The sequence below is a fragment of the Vicia villosa genome, linkage group LG1, assembly GCF_029867415.1.
Source record: "Vicia villosa cultivar HV-30 ecotype Madison, WI linkage group LG1, Vvil1.0, whole genome shotgun sequence".
In the NCBI taxonomy this organism is placed as follows: Eukaryota; Viridiplantae; Streptophyta; class Magnoliopsida; order Fabales; family Fabaceae; genus Vicia; species Vicia villosa.
The window spans coordinates 90,642,300-90,660,295 of NC_081180.1; the positions used below are offsets into that span (position 1 = coordinate 90,642,300).

The 17,996-nt window shown below is 35.7% G+C and overlaps 3 protein-coding genes across 5 annotated transcripts; all 3 read left to right on the top strand.

Moving 5' to 3' along the window:
• The first annotated feature begins 241 nt into the window (after positions 1-241).
• On the top strand, positions 242-6,661 carry LOC131643507 (protein argonaute 10-like). Its single transcript, XM_058913746.1, has 21 exons — positions 242-400; positions 710-1,126; positions 1,392-1,600; positions 2,151-2,300; positions 2,407-2,540; positions 2,714-2,823; positions 2,914-3,020; positions 3,102-3,240; positions 3,318-3,542; positions 3,641-3,712; positions 3,901-4,023; positions 4,103-4,262; positions 4,341-4,462; positions 4,541-4,678; positions 4,778-4,920; positions 4,998-5,060; positions 5,150-5,213; positions 5,304-5,439; positions 5,523-5,596; positions 5,679-5,805; positions 5,907-6,661. Exons 2-21 carry the CDS (start codon positions 752-754, stop codon positions 6,110-6,112), a joined length of 2,877 nt encoding a protein of 958 aa, XP_058769729.1. The 5' UTR covers positions 242-400; positions 710-751; the 3' UTR covers positions 6,113-6,661.
• A 591-nt stretch (positions 6,662-7,252) lies between these two features.
• Positions 7,253-8,088, top strand: LOC131648987 (protein argonaute 10-like). The gene is made up of 4 exons (XM_058918731.1): positions 7,253-7,321; positions 7,405-7,547; positions 7,757-7,820; positions 7,912-8,088. Exons 1-4 carry the CDS (start codon positions 7,253-7,255, stop codon positions 8,086-8,088), a joined length of 453 nt encoding a protein of 150 aa, XP_058774714.1.
• A 4,049-nt stretch (positions 8,089-12,137) lies between these two features.
• On the top strand, positions 12,138-17,771 carry LOC131643508 (transcription initiation factor TFIID subunit 8-like). 3 transcript variants are annotated; one of them, XR_009296226.1, is made up of 3 exons: positions 12,138-13,394; positions 15,309-16,307; positions 17,407-17,771. XR_009296226.1 is itself a non-coding variant. In XM_058913748.1 (2 exons), exon 1 carries the CDS (start codon positions 12,277-12,279, stop codon positions 13,357-13,359), a length of 1,083 nt encoding a protein of 360 aa, XP_058769731.1. In that variant the 5' UTR covers positions 12,138-12,276; the 3' UTR covers positions 13,360-13,394; positions 17,407-17,742. The 3 variants fall into 3 exon arrangements, 2 of the variants coding, with proteins under 2 accessions (XP_058769731.1, XP_058769730.1); XM_058913748.1 differs by lacking the exon at positions 15,309-16,307 and having other exon boundaries at positions 17,407-17,742; XM_058913747.1 differs by lacking the exon at positions 17,407-17,771 and having other exon boundaries at positions 15,309-17,348.
• Positions 17,772-17,996: the final 225 nt, after the last annotated feature.

Sequence of the window (17,996 nt, forward strand, 5' to 3'; positions counted from 1 at the left end):
ATTATTTATTTTTTTGTTTTGCCCTAGAATTTTGAGTGGGGGTAAAGCCTAAAATTACAATACTTAGAGTTAGAAGTAGGAAGCACACTCTAGCAAGTGAAGAAGAAATAAATGAGTGGAATTCAAATTATTGTTTGTTTCCTTTGTAGTCGTTGCTATCTCCATGCGCATAACCAACCAAATTACCTTTAATATTTAGTTTTGCGTATATCATAAATAGGCATGTTAGGAATCCCCGAGGAGGCTGCGCAAGCAAGAGAGAGAAAGACAAGTTTAAAAGCAAAAGAAAGAAACACAGAAAAAAGCTATTACACGTGATAAACAAACTACCAAAACTGCTTTGCATGCGTCTATAACTTCATCATATCACCCATCATCTTCTCACTTTACTACCAACTCGGTAACTTCAACTTTTTCTTCTTCTTCTTCTCACTCTTTGTTTTTTTCTCCTTGATTTATTAACTATTCTCTTCTTTCTTCATACTCATTGGCTTCTTCACTGAACAACCAAAATGTTCTTTTTTTGTGTTTTTTTTTTTATATATATATTTTGTCTTTTTCTATTTGTGATGTTTCGTTTTCCTCAGCTTAATGTTTTGCATTGGGATTCATTTACTACTACTACTCAAACTTGATGTGAAAATTCACTGTTTTTTTTGTTATGTGTTTAAGTATTTTATACATGAAACAATTGGTACTTTTTTGGCAGATATAATAATCATAAGCTAGAAGCAAAAGTTTTGAAGCCAAGATGCCAGTGAGACAGATGAAAGAAAGCTCAGAGCAACACATTGTGTTCAAAACCAATTTACAGAAATCTAAGAATGTTCCACTTCCAGCAGCATCTTCAGAACAAAACCATAAACAAACTTCACTTCAACCAAGGAACAAAGGAAGAAGAAGAGGAAGAGGTGGTAGAAAATCTGATCAAGGAGAGATTTTTATGAGACCATGTACTGTAACAACAACAAGTAGTTCTTCCAATGGAAATGTTGGTTTTCCTACTTCAAGCAAGTCTTTGAACTTTGCTACTAGGCCTGGATTTGGAACAGTTGGGACAAAGTGCATTGTGAAGGCTAATCACTTCTTTGCAGAGTTACCAGACAAGGACTTAAACCAATATGATGTAAGATCTTTTTCCTTTGTATTTATTTATTTATTTATCACAAAACTGAAAAAAGCTGTTTAAAAGTATTTAAGTTCTTCCTGTGATTTTCTACTTATAGGGGAGAGGTTCTGATTTTGCAGTCCTCTTTTTGGTTGTGCTATTTATGAAACTTAAATTTGGTCTGAGACTTTTGTTCCTATTGTTGCTTTTGCTTTAATGTAATGTAGTGTCATCATGTTGTGTTTAATGTCATCATTATGTGTGTTGTTTTTTTGTATTGAAGGTTACTATTACTCCTGAGGTGTCTTCAAGAACAGTAAACAGGTCCATTATAGCTGAGCTTGTGAGATTGTATAAAGAGTCTGACTTAGGGATGAGGCTTCCTGCTTATGATGGCAGAAAAAGTCTGTACACTGCAGGCCAACTACCCTTTTCATGGAAAGATTTTATGATTAAGCTTGTAGATGAGGAGGATGGAGTTAATAGCCCCAAGTAAGAATTTATTGCCTATTATCCCTTTTTCTTTGGTCTAGTAGCCTAATGGCCGGAATGTCGCGGATCCGAAATCGCACCTCTGCAGTCGGGTGTCCCTGCACAGCAACCAACAAAAGTTGGCTTAATGGGATGTTGCCTTTTTATCACTTTATTAATTTCTGCACACGTTGAGAGATTGCGGATTTGGATTTGCCGTGGTCACAAATCTCATACACTCATGCAGTCAACACAAACATATTTTGATTTTTTTTAACTCTAACACGCCGGCCTTGAAATCTGAATTGTCTGATTCTGATTCAACGACAACCGATAAGTTGACTGCATGAATGCGAGTGATTTGTGATTTACTACATGCACTCTAAGAGAATACCCTTTTTGATGCATTGATTGATAACCTAAAAAGTTTACTTTTTAATAAATGTTTTCTCTTTTTTTATTTCTTTTGATCAGTGGCAAACAACATAGCATTTGCCAAAACAAAATAGTGTTTTGATATGCTTAAACATAAGTGCAATTTCGGCTGACACATTTTGGTAAATATTTTTAGAAGAGTAAAAGAGTACAGAGTGGTCATTAAGTTTGTTGCTAAAGCAAATTTGCATCATTTGGGGAAATTTCTAGCTGGTAAGCGCGCCGATGCGCCACAGGAGGCACTTCAAATTCTTGACATTGTATTAAGGGAGCTATCAACTAAGAGGTAGTACTAGTCATTCATGTGACTGAAATTTTGAACTTCAAAAAATGATAGAGTTTAAATATGAAGCTTAAGTTCTTATTTATCTTACAAAGACTGTTTTTTAAAGGTATTGTCCAATTGGGAGGTCATTCTTTTCACCTGATATAAGAAAACCACAACGGCTCGGAGAGGGATTGGAGTCATGGTGTGGATTTTACCAGAGCATAAGGCCTACTCAAATGGGCCTTTCTCTCAATATAGGTATATTAATAACATTGATTATATAAGTTCTCGCTCTGGATTTAAATATAAGCAGAAAAGTAGATATATTTCGTCCACGAGATACTTGTACCTTTCTTCTTATATCGAAGTCCCGAGGAGTATAATTTAACTCTTCCGTTTCTCTTCATTTTGTTTGTTAATGCATTTCACAGATATGGCGTCTGCTGCATTCATCGAGCCTCTTCCAGTTGTAGAATTTGTTGGGCAGCTATTAGGGAAGGATGTGCTGTCAAGGCCATTGTCGGATGCCGATCGCATCAAGGTACGTTGTGATATGGAGAGAGCTAGTGAAGTTCATCTATTATGTTATCAGTATTGATTTTGTTTTTTACAGAACTATTCCTTTTTATAGGTGAAGAAAGGTCTTAGAGGAGTTAAAGTTGAAGTAACACATAGAGGAAGTGTAAGAAGAAAATACCGTGTTTCGGGGTTAACTTCTCAACCAACAAGAGAACTTGTGTAAGTGGTTTTTCTCAATAATCGAATAAGATATAATGATTTTATATTAGATCAGTTTATAATGATGATTTTTTTCTTTAGGTTTCCCATTGACGAGAATTCAACTATGAAGTCGGTAGTTGAATACTTTCAAGAGATGTATGGTTTCACTATTCAATATACTCATCTTCCTTGCCTTCAAGTAGGCAACCAAAAGAAGGCTAACTACTTACCTATGGAGGTTTGAAAAGTACCTTGTATTTGAAGTAACTATTACATAGTGTTTTTGTTTATTCTTGTGTGTTTCCGGTTCTCCAGGCATGCAAAATTGTCGAAGGTCAACGTTATACAAAAAGATTAAACGAGAAACAAATTACGTCTCTTTTGAAAGTTACTTGCCAGAGACCTCGTGACCGGGAAAATGACATTTTACAGACTGTTCAACATAATGCCTACGACCAAGATCCTTATGCAAAGGAATTTGGAATTAACATTAGTGAGAAGCCAGCGTCTGTTGAAGCACGAATTCTTCCTGCCCCTTGGGTAATGTGCTCCTCCTTCTATTTCTTGTCGTACACTGAAAACATATCATTATATATAGTTTCTTACTATTCATTGATGTAAATTACTTTCAACCGCAGCTTAAATATCACGAAAGTGGGAAAGAAAAGAACTGTTTACCCCATGTTGGCCAGTGGAATATGATGAATAAGGTATTTTGTTGCATTTCTATAAATCACACATATTTGATCTATATTCCTCAGTTAGGAAATGGTATTATTGTTTAATAGTTAATAGTCATAACATCGTCCAATTTGATTGAACCAATGAAACATTAAGATATCTTCTATTCTTAGTTGCATTACTGATATCTTTGTCTCCTAATTGTTGAATGCCACAGAAAATGATTAATGGAATGACTGTTAACCGGTGGGCTTGCATAAATTTCTCAAGGGGCTTGCAAGATAGTGTTGCCCGCACTTTTTGTAATGATCTCGCTCAAATGTGTCAAATATCTGGCATGGTAGTTTTCTATCTTTTTTTGTATGCCTTGTAAGTGCAGAAAGAAAAGTCTCAATATCTAATGCTATGTTTTTATGCAGGAATTTAATCTGGAGCCTGTTATCCCTATCTACAATGCCAAGCCTGAGCAAGTGGAGAAAGCTTTGAAGCACGTTTACCAAGTGTCGACAAACAAAACTAAAGGAAAGGAGTTGGAGCTTTTGTTAGCAATATTGCCAGACAATAATGGTTCTCTTTATGGTAAGCCAAATGGATTGATATTTAATAATAATAACTCTACAAGATTGTCGTATAGTATTAATCATCTTTTGTTTTCAGGTGATCTCAAGCGTATTTGTGAAACAGACCTTGGTATAATTTCACAGTGCTGCCTAACAAAGCATGTCTTCAAAATCTCCAAACAGTATTTGGCTAACGTGTCTCTAAAGATAAATGTGAAGGTTTGTTAGCTCTCGATCACATCAAAATGTATAATTTCCTTTCTTAAATAGTGTTCATTTATTTACTTCTCGGTGCAGATGGGAGGTAGAAACACTGTTCTTTTAGATGCTGTTAGCTACAGAATACCATTAGTTAGCGACATACCAACCATAATTTTTGGAGCAGATGTTACGCACCCTGAAAACGGAGAAGACATTAGTCCCTCAATAGCAGCCGTATTTATCTAATCTTTTTATCTTGTTTTTAATACCATTGCAATGGTTATTAGGATTTTTTTTATTTTGCAACTGATACATGCTTCCAAATCTATGTAGGTTGTAGCATCCCAAGATTGGCCTGAAGTGACAAAATATGCTGGCTTAGTGTGTGCTCAAGCTCACAGACAGGAACTTATACAAGATTTATACAAAACATGGCATGATCCTGTTCGCGGCACTGTTAGTGGCGGCATGATAAGGTAATAAAAATATGAATTTCACTTTGTTTGTTTTGAATATTGTCATTGCTTGGTTGGGTAACCTTTTCCTTGTGCAGAGATTTACTGATTTCCTACAGAAAAGCAACGGGGCAAAAGCCTCTACGAATCATATTTTACAGGTCCTTACGATGAATATATGTTGCAATATCATTATGCATGTTGATGCAAGTTTTAGTTAATTGGCGTGCTAACAATGAAATTTATACAGGGATGGTGTAAGTGAAGGACAATTTTACCAAGTTTTACTTTATGAGTTGGATGCAATCCGGAAGGTCAATTTCGTCAATTGCTTTCTTTTATCATACATTTATATGTTCTTTTCATAACAAAAACATGTTCTGATATAAGCAACATCTATGCAGGCGTGTGCTTCCTTAGAACCAAATTATCAGCCTCCAGTAACTTTCATCATTGTACAAAAACGACACCATACTCGGTTATTTCCAAACAACCATAGGGACAGGAATAGCACAGATAAGAGTGGAAATATATTGCCTGGTAAGCTCAACATTCCTAAAATGCATTTGTGCATAAGTTAGTTTCTTAATCGTTGTTCATTTTAATATAAATTTGTCTTAAAGGGACTGTTGTCGACACTAAAATTTGTCATCCAACCGAATTTGATTTTTATCTCTGCAGTCACGCCGGCATCCAGGTAGATACTATTCCTATTTGATGTTTAACACAAATATAAGCATGTTATTTTCCTTAACTATGGATTCTGTTTCTATACGTAGGGTACAAGTCGGCCAGCTCATTATCATGTTCTATGGGACGAAAACAATTTCTCAGCAGATGGAATTCAATCTTTGACAAACAATCTTTGTTATACGTACGCTAGGTGCACACGATCCGTATCCATTGGTAAGCCTATTTTCCATTAAAGTGAAGTTTTTTTTTCATTTTTTCAACATGTGTTGGACATCAAAAACTTTAACTGTCGGCAAAATTCTTATTCTGTGCAGTTCCTCCAGCCTACTATGCACATTTAGCCGCCTTTCGAGCACGATTCTATATGGAACCGGAGATGCAAGAGAATGGCTCTACAGCTGATGGTGGAAATTCTAGCCATAGTTCCAAGGGAACAACAACAAGAGCAGGTGGAGAATGTGGTGTGAAGCCATTACCTGCTTTGAAAGATAATGTTAAGAGAGTGATGTTTTACTGTTAGACTTCTTTAGTTGGCATTGTATAAAAGTGTTCTCGGTCAATCTTCATTGTAGAAAATTTTGCTCAAAAGCCTTTACAACCATGCTTAATCTGCACCATAGCTGAAAGAAAATGAATCAAGTCATTGTAACATTTGTTTGCCATTTCACTATGTAAATAAGCAACCAAAAATCATTATATGTGCCATAGTGTAACATGGTGGCTTCATGCACAAGCTTATCCCATCACTGTTATTTGAATAATTTCTCAAATGTTTGACAAACTCATAGCACTATGTCCCACATTGATTAGAAAACAAGAGAATTAACTGTTTATAAGGTTCTGACAAATGAGTGAGCCTGCCGGGTTGGGTGACTCCAGCTTGTAACCCAAGTGGGGGCACTAGGGTGGTGGAACATGGTTCAGACATATCACTGGGTTAGTTGGGTTGGTGACTGCTCATGCGCTAACATGAGCCTGACCCTTCTAAGGAGGGAGTTGTTAACTTATTCGGGCCAGGGGGGCGGGAGGCCTTGGTTTCGTGACACAGTCCTATGTATAGTTGTAAAAAGGACAAGTGGGGGGACTGGCTTCAGAGAGCAGTCTTTCAACTCTTGTCCTTGGAGGGATTCGGATAACAACTCGCTGAGCAAATCATCTAGCCCAATGTGCTTGGTGAATTCTGAGCTACTGAACCACCACTTTCTTACTTATTGTTGTTCTCATATGAATTGATTCAATTATGTTTCATATTGTGCACACATGAATTTTTCAATTGCATGAGTCCACTTTCTCCAAACAATCATTCATCTAATTGAAATCTCTTTGATCATTATTGGAGTTGGAGACAAACATAAGGCTCTTGAAGGTTACAAATAAGTGTCATCTTGACATTAAATTGAGTTTAATTGTCATGTTCCAAGTGATCATAATTTGTTGTCTAATATTTATAATCATGTCTAGATTTCATTGCTCGAGTATTTGATTCATATTGTGTTTTAGTTTGGAAAACTCATGTGTGCTTCACAAAATCACCTCATTTATCCAATGCACCTTCTAGTTTCACGATCTCAGGTTCTGGTAAAAGGCATAATGTTATGGTTACAAAACACAGCAGCAGTAAAACAATAAATGAAATGGAATCAAGCTCAATTTATTGAAGATGATAATTTTTGGAGCAGATGTTACGCACCCTGAAAACGGAGAAGACACTAGCCCCTCAATAGCAGCTGTATTTATCTTGTTTTTAATACAATTGCAATGGTTATTAGGATTTTGTTTTTACAACTGATACATGCTTCCAAATCTATGTAGGTTGTAACATCCCCAGATTGGCCTGAAGTGACAAAATATGCTGGCTTAGTGTGTGCTCAAGCTCACAGACAGGAACTTATACAAGATTTATATAAAACATGGCATGATCCTGTTCGCGGCACTGTTAGTGGCGGCATGATAAGGTAATAAGAATATGAATCTCACTTTGTTAGTTTTGCATATTGTTATAGCTTGATTTGTTAACCTTTTTCTTGTGCAGAGATTTACTGATTTCCTACAGAAAAGCTACGGGATAAAAGCCTCTGCGAATCATATTTTACAGGTCCTTGCGATAAATATATGTTGATGTAAGTTTTAGTTAATCAGCGTGCTAACAATGAAATTTATAAAGGGATGGTGTAAGTGAAGGACAATTTTACCAAGTTTTACTTTACGAGTTGGATGCAATCCGGAAGGTAAATTTCATCGATTGCTTTCTTTAATCATTATATTTATATGTTCTTTTCATGACAAAAACATGTTCTGATATAAGCAACATCTATGCAGGCATGTGCTTCCTTAGAACCAAACTATCAGCCTCCAGTAACTTTCATCATTGTACAAAAACGACACCATACTCGGTTATTTCCAAACAACCATAGGGACAGGAATAACACAGATAAGAGTAGAAATATATTGCCTGGTAAGCTCCGCATTCCTAAAATGCATTTGTGCATAAGTTAGTTTCTTAATCGTTGTTCATTTTAATATAAATTTGTCTTTCAGGGACCGTTGTCGACACCAAAATTTGCCATCCGACTGAATTTGACTTTTATATCTGCAGTCACGCCGGCATCTAGGTAGATACTATTCTTATTTGATCTTTAACACATATATAAGCTTTTTATTTTCCTTAACTATGGATTCTGTTTCTATACGTATGGAACAAGTCGGCCAGCTCATTATCATGTTCTATGGGACGAAAACAATTTCACAGCAGATGGAATTCAATCTTTGACAAACAATCTTTGTTATACGTATGCTAGGTGCACACGATCCGTATCCATTGGTAAGCCTATTATTCATTAAAGTGAAGTTTTTTTTTCAGTTTTTCAACATGTTTTTGGACAATCGAAAACTTAAACTATCGGCAAAATTCTTATTCTGTGCAGTTCCTCCAGCATACTATGCACATTTAGCCGCCTTTCGAGCACGATTCTATATGGAACCGGAGATGCAAGAGAATGGCTCTACAGCTGATGGTGGAACTTCTAGCCATAGTTCCAAGTGAACAACAACAAGAGCAGGTGGAGAATGTGGTGTAAAGCCATTACCAGCTTTGAAAGATAATGTTAAGAGAGTGATGTTTTACTTTTAGAGTTCTTTAGTTGGCATTGCAAAAAAGTATTCTCAGTCAATCTTCATTGCAGAAAATTTTGCTCAAAAGCTTTTACAACCATGCTTAATCTGCACCATAGCTGAAAGGAAATGAATCAAGTCATTGTAACATTTCATTGCCATTTCTGTATGTAAATAAGCATCCAAAAATTATTTGCTACTATAGTGTAACATGGTGGCTTCATGCACAAGCTTATCCCATCACTGTTATTTGAATAATTTCTCAAATGTTTAACAAAATCATAGCACAATGTCCCACATTGAGTAGAAAACAAAAGAATTAACTGTTTATAAGGTTCTGACAGATGAGTGAGCTTGCTGGGTTGGGTGACTCCAGCTTGTAACCCAGGTGGGGGCACTAGGGTGGTGGAACATGGTTCAGACATATCACTGGGTTAGTTGGGTTGGTGACTGCTCATGTGCAATTGCATGACCCTGACACTTCTAAGGAGGGGAGTGCGTGACACAGTCCTTATGTATAGTTGTAAAAGGACACGTGTGGGGGGCTGGCTTCATAGAGCAGTCTTTCATCTCTTGTTATCCTTGGAAGGATAAGGATTATGACTCGCTGAGCAAATCATCTAGCCCAATGTGGCTTGGTGAATTCTGAGCTACTAAACCACCACTTTTTTACTTTTTGTTGTTCTCGTATGATTGATTCAATTATGTTTCGTTTATGCACACATGAATTTTTCAATTGCATGAGTTAAAGTCCACTTTCTCCAAACAATTCATCTAATTGAAATCTCTTTTATCATTAATGGAGACAAACATAAGGCTCTTGAAGGTTACAAATAAGTGTCATCTTGACATTAAATTGAGTTTAATTGTCATGTTCCAAGTGATCATAATTTGTTGTCTAATATTTATAATCATGTCTAGATTTCATTGCTAGAGTATTTGATTCATTTTGTGTTTTAGTTTGGATAATGTTTCTCATTGTAATATTGGTGAATTTAGTCAAATAACTAAGATCATAATTGTTTGTCATAATCAATTAGTATATTCTTTATTTGAGATTGTTTTGTTTTCATCTTTGTGCTTTGCATTCTATTAAGGAACTTCCTAATGTATTTGTCCAATAATGCATAGTTAACAAAAGAATTCAGAAAACTCATGTCTGCTTCACAAAATCACCTCATTTATCCAATGCGCCTTCTAGATTCAATAGGACATATTCCCAACAATTGATATCACGATCTTAGGTTTTTGTAAAAGGCATAACAACTTCTAAAATTAAGGTATGGTGAACTCAAAATGCGAAAAGGGACGCGATATAAAATTAAGAGTGATGTTATTCTTACACTATATTTATACATCAATACTTACACCAAATACTCCGTATTTATACGGTGAACAGTGTTTTTTAAAATAAAATAATAATATTTATAACTAAGTAATTTTTACTTTTTGGTTAATGCATTGTAAAAATATGGTTATTGCAGATAATTTTGTAACTGTCATCAAATTTGATTAATGATGTCTAAAAATTTGGTTAATGTAATAATAAAACTAGTCCGTACACCCGTGCAAGTAATCAATAATAATAATAATTAATAAATTGTAATTGACTCAATAATCAATAATAATGAAATAATATTAATAACTTACAAAATGATATTATACAACAAAAGAAAATCACAGAAATTGTAATAAATAACTATTTTATATACAATTACAAAACCACTTTATTGTTCTAGGAGAGGCTATTAATGTAGTTGAAATTATTGTCGAATCAAATAATGGATAAAATCAAGATCGTCTACATACCTTTAAAAAATGCCTGTAAAATTGAGAGAAGTGGAATAAGAAAATTAAAATGGACTTCAAAATAGATTAAAATTAACATTGGATAAATAGAAGAAAAAAAAGGTAAGAACAAATACATCAACAAAGCTAATAAGTTCTTTAATGTTATACTTTACATTATTTTGAAAAGCAAAATCATAAGGGTTATGTATGGACTATTGCAACAAAATAAATCACTAAAAATGGACAATCTCTAGAGGGAGTAGAACTTGTGGGAAGAATAGTGATAAAAGGAGAAACGTTAGAAGATTAGGAAAATGTAAATAAACAAACTATAGAGTATAGAGGGAGTAGAGCTTGTGGGAAGCATAGTAATAAAAGGAGAAACATTAAAAGATTAGAAAAATGTAAGAAGTAAAATTAGAATTGTCATGTATCAACCAATAAGAAAGTGATTGCTTGAGAGAGTGTTCAAAAGAGAGTGTTGCTAACACTCCTCTTGTGAAAAAAGATGATGACGAGGTTGAATTAATAGATAAATGGTTGTATAAATAGATTAAATAGAAATTTAGTTAGTGAAAAGAAAATGCATGAAGTAATGAAATTAGTGGAGATTATAGAATGGTACGTGGCTATATTTTTAAAATTTGCTCTTATTTTATTTTTTAATTTAATTTGTGAAGTAATTAGATTAGTGAGGTTATACGTACCTTTTATCTAATTTTTGTGGTGTGAGTGGGAAGTTGAGTAATGAGGAATGTTAATAATTGTTTTTTAATTAGTAATAAAATTAAATTATAATAATGTGAGTTAGTGGGTAGTTTTGAGTTAGTGGAATGTTAATTATTTTACTTAAACTACTTTTTTAAAATTATTATATTTTAATTGAATAAATTATAATTGGTGAAAATTTTGGCGGGAAGTTTTGGAGGGAAGTTTTGGTTAATGCACCTCCGTACATGAACAGTGTTGTTCGTAATTTAAAAAAATAATAATAAATATTATTATTTTATTTAGAAAATACTGTTCACGTGAAAGTAGGGGTGGGAATAGGTCAGACCGGCCTACAGGGGCCTATAGCCTAGCCTACTTAAGGCCAGGTCAGGCCAGACCTATTTGATAAAAAGGTCGGGCTTGAGCTTTTTTAAAAGCCTATTTAATAAAATAGGCCAGACCTAGACTATTAAAAAAGCCTATAAAGCCTTGTAGGTCGGCCTATATTTTCATATATATTAAAATTAGTTTAAATAGGTTAGCCTTTATATGCATATATATTAGAAAAAGCGTTAAATAGATTGGTCTATATATGCATATATATTAGAAAAAATGCTAAATAGGCTGGTCTAAATGTTCATATATATACGACCTATAAGGCTTCTTAAGTAATATGAATTAATTGAAAACATTAATAAAGAAAGAGGCTTTTAAATAGGCTTTCAGGTCAGGCCAGACTTTTAAAAAGGTCAGGCCAAACTGAAAAAATGAACCTATAGTAGGCCATAGGCCAGACTCAGGCCTTATAAGTTTATCCAGGCCTTATAAAGCCTAGCCTAACCTATTCTCACCCCTACGTTTAAAGGTATTTGGTGTAAGTATTGGTTATAGATATAATTTATATGATGTAAGAATCACTTAATTGTTGGAGTATGACTTTTCAAACGTAGTAAATCCTTTGCCACTAGTTGGTTGGTCTGTCTACCCTGTCGTTTGCCATTACGGTTAGGTTACTGTTACAAGCTCTCAAATACTCTCTCTAACCCTTTATCCGATTTTACTTTCTCTTCAATGGCAACGAGCGAAAAATCTGAAATCAATACGAAAACCCTAATCGCAACTCGAAAGAACACAATCTCCACAGTAAGAGCAGCCCCCGACGACTTCGGGCGAGCCACGGCGAAGCTTGCGGTGGCTCAGCTATGTGAAGCCACAGGGTTTCACGCCGTCAAAGATTCAGCCCTCGAATCTTTCTCCGACATCGTAATCCGTTACCTCCTCGACTTCGGCAAAACGGCGAAATTCCACGCCAACCTCGCCGGTAGATCACAGTGCAGCGTATTCGATTTGATTCGAGCATGGGAAGATTTAGAAGCGCCTCGAGGGTTTTCAAATGGTGTGAAGGAGATTATGAGTTACGCTGAATCTATGCCGGAGACTTCGTTTGCTCAACCGATTCCGCATTTTCCGGTGACCCGTGAACGGAGGAACATTCCGAGTTTTTTACAAATGGGTGAAACTCCACCGTCGAAGCATATACCGCCATGGTTACCGGCATTACCTGATCCTCATACTTACATTCATACACCTGTTTGGGATGAGAGAGTCTCTGATCCCCGTGAGGATAAGGTTGAACAGGCTAGACAGCGTAGAAAGGCTGAGAGGTCATTGTTGAATTTGCAGAAGCGATTGTTGCTTTGTAACAGCAACCGTAACCGTAATGGATCCACAGAAACAGTAGCAGCAGCAACAAGCGTTCCAGTTCCTGTTCCTGATGAAGATGTAGATATTGCTCCAGTTCCGGTTGTTTTGGCGTCGAAGTTACCACTTGTTGATGGAGACCGAGTCTCGGTGATGGAGGCTTTTGCTCCAGCAATCGAGATGCTAGGTGGTGGTGGTGTTTTGTGTGATGATGGGATTGATGGAGATAAGACAGTTATTCCTGCTGCTACTGCAAGGCCTACTGTGCATTTCAAGTTTAGAACTGGGAAGAAGTTCATTGGGGAGTCTTTTGGTGATAGAAATAAGAAGAAGGAGGCCTTGCACGCGATATCTTTGGTTGGTAGAGAAGATGAAAGAGATGATAAGAAAAGGAGAGCCGAGTATATTCTCAGACAATCTATGGAAAACCCACAGGAGCTGACTCTCTTATAGGTTCAAAGTCTAGTCAAGGGCTTGCCGATTTTCTGGTGAGGGTTTTGTGGCTTACATTGAGAATTAACGCTTACCATATTTTAGGGCTGTTTAATTTGTTTCCTTTTTTGCCGGCGTAGCTATATAGTCTGTGTACATATTTTTAAGCATAGGGTTCTTTGGCTATTTTGTAATATTCGAGAACTAACAGCTTGATAGAAACCGGTAAGTAACCTAGTGATTTGACCTTGTTAAAGAGGATACTCATCCATGATTTCTGTGAGATTTTTTACCTGATACAAGCTGCTCTTGCAATTTATATTTATTGCCCTTTCAAGCAAGGTTTTAAATTTTGGTCTACAAGTATTGTCAAATTGCTGTCGTGGCAGTCAGTCGCAGGCCTCAAGTCACGCCTTATATCCACCATGTTTCTGATATAAGCCTCAACGCCTCGTTGCCTATTATATTCGCCATGTTTCTGACGTAAGCCTCAAATATGGTGACAATTGTAATTGTGGCTACGACACCAAGGTTTTTGGAATCTCCGCAGCTGCAATTGTGGCTGCATCAACAATTTTTTTCTGCAATTTCAAATATCACGGCGCAATTGCATCTGCGACCCTGACAACAGTTTAAAACTGCTTTTATGATACCATAGTCAAGTTATGCTGCTTTAACTATTTCTCAAATAGTTTATAGTTTACCATGTCACTATGCTACGCATTCAGTTTCTTTTTTCCTATATACTTAACACTGTTCACAAACTAGGTGTGTTTGTTAGCCTTGTTTGGATGTTGGATGAAACGTGATTGTGAGAAAATTTAGTTTTGGAAAATTATTTGCTAAAATTTTGCTTTATGTTCGAGGTGTAAGATTTATTATTTGGTTCGGGTGCGAAGCAAGTTGGCTTAGAGTGCAAAATTGTGGGGTCCAGAAGAATTATTAGGTCGCAATACCTATCCCACTGATTTTATTTTCTCAGTGATTTTACTCTAATCCACCATTACTAGGTCAAAATCACCATTCTGAATTTTATGAATTTCCTCAGGGATTCTAATCTGGTCCACCAGATTGCAATCCTAAGTGTGCATGGGATTTGAAATTTGTGTGAAATTTGCTTGATTACGCTTAGGTAAACGTGCAATTTGGACAACATTGATTGTAGCAGTCTACCTGTGTGACAGGAATTAGATTTAGGGAGTGGTAATGGGATTAAAGGAGAGGAGGCGATATGGCTAGAGAAAAAGATAAGTGAATTGCAAGGTTTGGGAAGGGGAAAGTAAACCCCTCGAAGTGTTTCCAATATCTGTACATTTTCCTTTCTGTTTTGTCATATACTTCTTATCTGTTCTTGCACAGTCTCTTACCCGAGAACAATATCTTCTTCATATACGCACACAATGGAAAAGGGATTATAGCTGTTTTTCTTAAATCAAAGTGTACTCGTTTTGGGTTTATTTCCTTGCTTACCCTCCTTCCCCGCCTCCTTAAAGTTAATTATCTGTAGTGTAGAGACTTATACTTCTACAAACTTGAGTCAATGATTCTTTCTCGATAAGGAGTAATCCTGAAACCAACACTGTTAGTTGGCATGGATTGGAGCTCAAATTTGAATGCAATAGCCAATAATCAACATATCCCCGTTGCTGCTCGAGCAGGAGAATCTATATTATGTATATGTCTATCTCTGAACATATTTCTAGTAGTGCAAAGTTCTGACCCGTTTTCTATTTCTCTCGAGGACAACAACACTGAGTTCCATAAGTTTTGTATATGTTTTTAACTATGTTTCTGGGATGCCATTAACTGACCTGCAATATATAAAATTATATCCTGCCAATTATTTATGATGACTACTCAATTAAGACAATTATGTGTTCACAGTAGAGTTTATATAGGTCAAAGTTTGTTCTTGTTCAAGTAACTATTTGAAGATATTGCATGTGATTTATGTTTACGACATGATATAGGTCCCGCCAGCACTCCAATGACCAGCTCAGTTCTACGGTCAGCTAAAGGTTTGGATCAGAAAGAAAGAAGGGAAGTTTGACTAAGCTGAAAGTGTTTTAGTTCCAGTTTGCATAAATGGAGCCTCCCCAGATAAGCACCTTTCAAAAAGTGTTCAATAAAAATTTAAAAAGTCTGACAATAGTCAGGACAAATACAAGTACTAGAAAGACATCTATTTGTCTAGCTATGCATTGAAGCACCTTGCTGGGATTGAGTATGATCCAATCTGATAGGTTAAAAGAAGCAATGAAGCTTGTCGAGTTAATGTTTATCAATATCGTAAGGGTGAATTGATCACAATTGTGGAAGAACGTCTTTACTTCTTCCTAATGGTTTAGGTGAACATCTTAATGTAGTTCAAGGTCGGTAACAAACTAAAGAGCAAATACTTCAGTGCCCCAAACACAGCGAATTCACCTTAGTGGAGTCATAATGAATACTCTTATGGGAAATTGTTTACTCTGAAATTGCTTCCCGAGAAGACTGTGGAGAAGCATGGTATTGACAATGATCAGGAATGCTTTTCCTTTTTATCTATGTAGAACATAGCTACTGTTAATGGACATATGGACAAACTGACGGGGAGTTCGATTACTCCCCTGAGTTGACTTGTCTCTTGGATTATTACTAACAGATCCATGTATGGAATACAAACTCTCACTGGAGTAAGTTTTAAGCCTACAAAACCTCTCAAACTGCTTCTGAGCTTGAGAACATTAAGCATTCTGAATTTTTGGCTGCTTCTGAAGAGCCAAACCAAACAACCAAATAACCAGGCCTTATCCCACTAAGTAGGGTTGGCTGCTGCTGCTGAAGAGCATCATAAGAAAATCAAAGTGCTGAGTGCAGGTGACGAGCAAGAAGATTGCAATGTGTCTTCACCTGAAGAAGACCTTATCATTCAGAATGTGCTGCTTCTGCTGAGAGTTGTGATACTGACAAAGCAAATGAAAATTCAGGTCCTTCTGAAATACCACTCGATATTTCTTGGATGGATACATGTATAGATTTTGCAACAAAAACTCTCTGAAAGGTGTCCCATTCCCATTAGACTGTGATCCAGATTCTAATAACTTTCTTCAGTAAAAACAGATCATTGAATACTCAAGGACTTTGTGAGATGGCATTGCAATTGCCAGTTTAGATAACTTTGCTATTTTTACTACAATTGCAGCCAATACTTTTTGTGAATCTCGCATTACCACAGCAAAAGTTTTGGCATAGGTTATTACCAAAAATAACATGTTGGCATAGGCGTTTCTTCTTGGCCAAACTTCTGCCATGTGTTGAAGATAATGTGAAGGAGTGTCTTCCAGAGATTGTTTGTCCACTTTGCAATACTGTACCATAGAAAAGAGCTTCCTCAAAACTAAAACCTTCTTCATTTTTTTGTTATTCCTTTGCTCTCTCTTGTGTGTACATGGCATGTTCGTATATGCGGCACATTATATAACTACTCATTTTTCCTTATCCTATGGTGTATTCCTAATATTGTTCTTTGAAGCCACCCTAAATTCACCAGACGAAGTCACACTTGTGACTTCTGATGGGTTGAGTGAAACTTTGAAATCTTGTGCTAGTTAGATCCAACAAAGAATGATAACCAAGCAAGATCTAACAAGACAAGCGAGATCGAAGAACAATAAAAACAGCAGTGGGTTGAAAAGCACCTGAGCAAATTGTCGGCTGAGGTGGCATATACAATGGAGGGCAGTGGTTTGCCAACACCCTTCAGTAGCTGTCAAACTTTTAGTCTTCTGCGCAAATACTTGTACAACATTAGTATTAAGTAATGTACTAAGTATTCACAAATGTCATGGATATTTTGAAAGTAACCCAGTTTTCTCTGATCAGAATATTGTACTATTTATTTGGTGTTTTATGTTTGCAAGTTTACTGTTTACTGTGTTTCACAAATTGAATTTTTTTCAAACTCTTATGCATGTATGCTAATAGTTTTGCCGTTGATTTCGCTTGCATTATTTATCTCTATGGTGTTTAATTTATGGCTTTTATGAGCACCAGAATCATAATTGTTTTCTGGTATATCTCCTGCAGGTCTGCTGTTCTTAGTTGTGCCATTGCACAGGGAATGCCCACCAAATTGCCAGATTTTATGCATTAAACCACATTGTTTCTGCTAGTGCAAGTCTTTTTCCTATCTAGCTTAAGTAAAATCTTCTATATATGATGATATTTCAAAATTGTTTATTTGATATTTGAGAGGTTCTAATTCAAAAGGAGTATCCATAGGTATATATTCCAAAGGTTCTAGTTGAGTCCTTCTAAGCTCTAATCCTACATATTCTAAATTGTTATCAACCATATCAATTGATTTTCCAGTACATAGAAAGAATCAGATCAGAATCTTTATTTTTTTTGGCATTTTCTACGATGTCGGTTCACTGGGGTATGTGTTTTTTATATTAAAATTTAAAAAAATATATGTTTTTGAAGTATAAGTCTACATAGACTACAGTGGTATAGTACTCTTATATGTTTAATTCATGTCGGTTTGAATTTACTTATATGAAATTACTTATTATATAAATATATGAGAGACAGATTAAAAGAGCGTGTATAAATTATTTATGACATGTTAATAAAATGTTTATAATTTATTTTTACTTACTTTTTAGAATAAGGTT